The 5254-nt window shown below is 38.4% G+C and overlaps 1 protein-coding gene across 2 annotated transcripts in view; it reads right to left on the bottom strand.

Annotated features, from left to right (window-relative positions):
- Rsbn1l (round spermatid basic protein 1 like) overlaps nt 1–5254 on the bottom strand; it is an 85553-nt gene that overhangs the window by 12572 nt on the left and 67727 nt on the right. For both annotated transcript variants that reach the window (XM_008830778.3, XM_029562364.1), the window contains one exon: nt 3480–3622. In XM_008830778.3, the coding sequence (XP_008829000.1) occupies nt 3480–3622 (143 nt within the window). The remainder of the gene's footprint in view (nt 1–3479; nt 3623–5254) is intronic.

The raw sequence follows: 5254 nt of genomic DNA, 5'->3' as shown, positions 1-5254 counted from the left end.
CAACTGGGGCTACAGGGAGACCCTGTCTCAAAAAGACTAAAAAAAAAAAAAGTAATAATAATAATAATGGAATTAAGAATGTAAGACTGGGGCAGGAGAATCTCAAGTTCAAGGCCAGGCTGATATATATAGCAAGACCCTGTCTCAAATAGATATTAGATATATCACTGATTGCAGTATGCAATGGTATCTCGAAGGAAATTCTGAAAGAACTTACTAGCACATGACTAAAATACATCACAGGAGAACAGCAGGCAAGCTCAAAAAAGGGTTCACATAGTTGAGAGGCAATGGAAGTTCTTTTATAGCAATCAAGAGGACAGTTACTTGGACTTATCTCAAGGACATTTATTCCTTATTGGCACAGAGGGATCAACACCTTACTACCTTGGTTAATAAATCTGGCAGTATTAAGATGTTTTTCATGGGATGGAGAGATGGCAGTAAAGAGCACAAGCTGTTCTTGCAGATGAGCCCAGTTCAATTCCCAGCACCCACATGGTGGCCAACAACCATCTCTAACTCCAGTTCCAGGGGAATCCAATCCCCTCTTCTGACCTCTGTGAGCATTGCATGAAAGAGACACACTTACATGCAGGTAATACACACATACACATAAAATAAAAACACTAAAATATTTTTAAAGATGTATGGGGCTTGGGGCTAGAGAGATGGCTCAGTGGTTAAGATCACTAACTTCTCTTGCAGAGGACCCGGGTTCGATTCCCAGCACCCACATGGCGGCTATGAACCATCCTTAACTTCAGTTCCAGGGGAATCCAAAGCCCTCTTCAGACCTCCATGGCATTGCACAATACGGGTGCACTCACATACATGCAAGCAATACACTCATACACATAAAAATATTTAAAAAAAAAAAAAAAAAAAAGATGTATGGGGCTGCTGAAGAGAAGGCTCAGTGCTTAAGAGTTTGAGTCAACAACCATCCATAACTCTAGTTCCAGGGGAATCCAATCCCCTCTTCTGACCTCCATTGGCATTTTGATTTGAGTGCACTTACACACATGCAGGCAATATACTCATACACATAAAAAATAAAATTTTTAAATGATATTGGTCATTTGTTCAGGTGCCACTGATTAGAAGTTGGGTTCCATGGGCTGGAGACATGGCTCAGTGGTTAAGAGCACTGACTGCTCTTTCAGAAGACCCGGGTTCAACTCCCAGCACCCACATGGTGCTACGAACCGTTCTTAACTCCAGTTCCAGGGGAATCTGAAGCCCTCTTCTGACCTCCGTGGCACTGCACAACACGGGTGCACTCACATACATGCAGACAATACACTCATACACATAAAATAATAAAAATAAAATATTTTTTAAAAAAAGAAGTTGGGCTCCAGATGTCTGTGTAAGATATTACGGATACTGGGATCAGGCTCCAAGTAGTCAGGGTCTATCTGATAAAGGGTCAGAATTTTCTCTTATTTTGGGGCTTTGCCTCTAAATCAAATGTTCTATAATTTCTTTCTATTGACTCTTTTTTACAGATTTATTTATTTTTATGTGCACCAGCTGCACACAGAAGACTGTGGAAGATAGAAGAGGGCATCAGATCTCTTGGAACTGGAGTTACAGATGGTTATTACCACTATGTGGGTGCTGGGAACCAAACCTGGGTCCTCTACAAGAGCAGTTAGTACTCTTAACCACTGAGCCATCTCTCCAGCCCCCTCTATTGACTCTTTTCAAGGGTCTTGAATATTATAATGGTAAATCTTGTCAACCTGACTGGGTTTGTAATCACCTAGGAGACACATCTCTGGGTTTAATCTTTGAGGGCATTTCCAGAGAGGTTTAAATGAGGAAGGAAGGGGCTGGTTCAGTGGTTAAGAATCCATAAGGCCAATTCCAGGGGATCTGATGCCCTCTTCTGGCCTCCTGGGGCACTGCATGTACAGGTGTACTCAGGCAGGCAAAAGTCATACACCTAAAAATAAATGGGAGGGAGGGGAGGGGAGGAAGGGAAGGGGAGAGAGGGAGGGAGGGAAAGATTGATTTAAAGAAGAACATTAAGAAGGAAGACCTACCATGAATGTGGGCAGTACCATTCCATGGGCCAGTACCAGACTAAATAAAAGGGTAATAAAGGAGGAAGCCGGATGTGCTGGCATTCCTATCTCTGCTTTCTGACTGTGGTGCAACATGACCAGTTTCAGATCCCAGTACCCAATGGCAGCTAACAACCATCCACAACTCCAGTTTCAGGGGATCTGAGCCCTCTTCTGACCTTCATGGGTGCACTTACATACATGCAAGCAATGCATGCACATAAAATAAAAACAATAAATAAATTTTTAAAATAATAAAATTTACCTGCTTAATATTTTTTCTACTGGATTTTTAAAAAAAAATTTCTCATCCCTTTGGGAATTCTCTTTGGTGTATTAATTTTAGTCTATCATGGGTTACCACAGTTTTAACACACTCAATTGTTGTTTTAAATGTTGCTGCTGATACCCATTCACTCCCATATAGTACTGCCACTGGTTGTTTTTTGTCTGTCTGTCGTGGTCTTGATGAGGAGGATTTTTTTTTTATTTTGTTTATCATTTTTATGTGTATGTGTGTATTGCCTGCATGTAAGTAAGTGGACCCCTGTCATGCAATGCCCGCGGAGGTCAGAAGAGGCCGTTGGATCTCCTGGGACTGGAGTTACAGACAGCTGCCGTATGGGTGCTGGGATTCGAACCCAGGTCTTCTGCAGGAACAACCAGTGTTCTTAACCACTGAGCCATCTCTCCAGCCTCAGGAAGATCTTTTTTTGCCTATAAGTTTTATGCTGGCATTTTTATTGTTTGTTAATCTCTAACTTTTGTATGAGACAGGAGCTCTGCCTTTTTTTTCCCCCCAAATAGCAGTATTCCTTTTTCCATGTATCTCATATATAAAGTTCTAAATACACTAACATCTACTTATGGGTTTTATCCTATTCCAATAATCTGTTTGAGTTTTTATATTAATTTTCAGTAATTACCAACAGTGCTCGCTTCTCTCTTTCAGTTTTCTTCCTTTAGAACTTTAAACTCATTCTATCCACTGTTAGAAGTATGAGTCCAATTTAAATGAAAAAATTTTTAAAGAATTATCATTGTTCTCCAATATAGAACATAGTAGGTTTTCCATTTCTATTTGTTTCATGTTATACCCTCCCATAAAATGTTTTATTTCTTAACTCAAGTTCTGAACATTTGTTAAATTTATTCTAAAACAATTCATTACTTCTCTGTATGAGTGACATCTTTTTCCACTCCTACTTATAATTTATACTCATTTGCTTGTATTTCTCATGGCTTATTTACTGTGGGTGCTATATAAACAATTATATCAGCATGTGGCCTGCTAAATTTATTTTCAATTATGCTGTGTACTTTCCCTTCCTCCTTCTAAAGTACATATACATATACCCCAACATACAAATGCCCATGCTCTTAAATAAAAATCTGTATCCAACATACCTTTTTCTTTTGAAGGGTGACTTTGGCATATCAGCCACAGGAATCATTTGTTCTCCTGGACGTACCCACATAATGGGGCCATCATCACTATCTTTTCGACTCTCTAATTTTAGACTAGATAGTGTTCCCCATGGCAGTGTACACTAGAAACAAATAATTACACAGAAATTAATTATTTTCAAAATATATCTGCAACTATGCACTAAAAATACTGTTCCCCTCACAAGCACACATTCAAATGCAACTTAAACACCTGGAATGTAGACTAAAATGAATATATCCCTATGTATCCATACATTTAGCTTCAAAAGGTTCTATTTCAAATATACCAAAAGAATAATATTCCAAACTTGCTAGAGGTATGATCCAATGTAATCATCATTTGTTATTCTTCCTTCACCTATGGGTGTATTTCCTTCTATTATGGGTAATACAATTTTAAGAAATTTGCAAAATAAGCAAGTGTTCTCCACAACAATCTATGAAGCCAAGCTTGAGTTTTAAAAATATAGATGCTTCCTTAATTAGTGATAATCAAATACTAACAAAACAAAAAAAGAAAAGAAAACCTAAATCAAAATTTCTACTTAGTAGTTTCTTGAAGAGGTTGTTGGCCTTATAGCAGAAACTAAAACTTTTTAAATTTTATTTATTTTTATTTTATGTTATGGGTGTACTGCCTGCATGTATGTGAGTGCACCATGTCATGCAATGCTGCAGAGGTCAGAAGGACATTGGATTCCCCTGGAACTGGAGTTAAGGACGGTTTATAGCCGCCATGTGGGTGCTGGGAATCAAACCCGGGTCCTCTGCAAGAGCAGTCAGTGCTCTTAACTGCTGAGCCATCTCTCCAGCCCCCAGAGGGAGGATGGGAAAAAGATGGTTAAGGATCACTATCAATGGAATGGTAAGCATAATATTTTTTTAAATCATCCCAGATTCCCTTTTGAAGGACTGTCCAATTTCTCAAGAGAGAATGTTTGTTTAAAATTAAATTTGAAGCAACTATTTAAATACTTTTTAGAATATCATTCAGTAATGACTACAACCAAATTCCTATATATTTAGTTGGAAGAAATAGAAAAGAAACAAAAAGTTTGAAAGGGTAGGACAGGAAAAGAAAAGAAAACAGAAGAGAGTAAAAGTAAAAGACAAGATACATAAACATCTAAGATAGAAAATCAGGTGCGCAGATGTGGAAACAGAAGAGAGGTACAATAGAGTAAGTGGTGAGTTTTAGAAATGAAATTAGAAATCACATTGTGCTGTATACCTAGGCCCTTAATTTCAGGACAGATTCACACTTTTGAATTACTGATTATTAAATAATTAACTACCTAGCTCAGACATTTCTCTCTCAGTGGGATCTCCAGACACTCCCTAATAAGAATGCAGCAGCTGCTTTAAAAATAACGGGAGAAGGGTTGGAGAGATAGCACAGAGAATAAGAACACTGACTGTTCTTGCAAAAGACCTGGGTTCAAATCCCAGCACCCACATGGCAGCTAACAACTGTCTGTAATTCCAGTTCCAGGAGATCCGACAGTCTCTTCTGTCCTCTGCTGGCACTGCACAACACAGGTGCACTTACCTACATGCAGGCAATACACGCATACACATAAAATAAAAAATAATAAATAAAATATTTTTAAAAATAAATAAATAAATGGGTGAGCCAATAAGATAGATGGCTCAGCAGGTAAAAGCTCTTGGGACACAAGCCTGGCAACATGAATTTGAGTCCCACAATCACAAATATGGAAAGAGAGAACTGA

Source organism: Nannospalax galili, unplaced genomic scaffold (genome assembly GCF_000622305.1).
Source record: "Nannospalax galili isolate Female #2095 unplaced genomic scaffold, S.galili_v1.0 scaffold312, whole genome shotgun sequence".
Taxonomy (NCBI): domain Eukaryota; kingdom Metazoa; phylum Chordata; class Mammalia; order Rodentia; family Spalacidae; genus Nannospalax; species Nannospalax galili.
The sequence above is the reverse complement of the archived record's forward strand: the minus strand, read 5'-3'. Positions and strand labels throughout refer to the sequence as shown.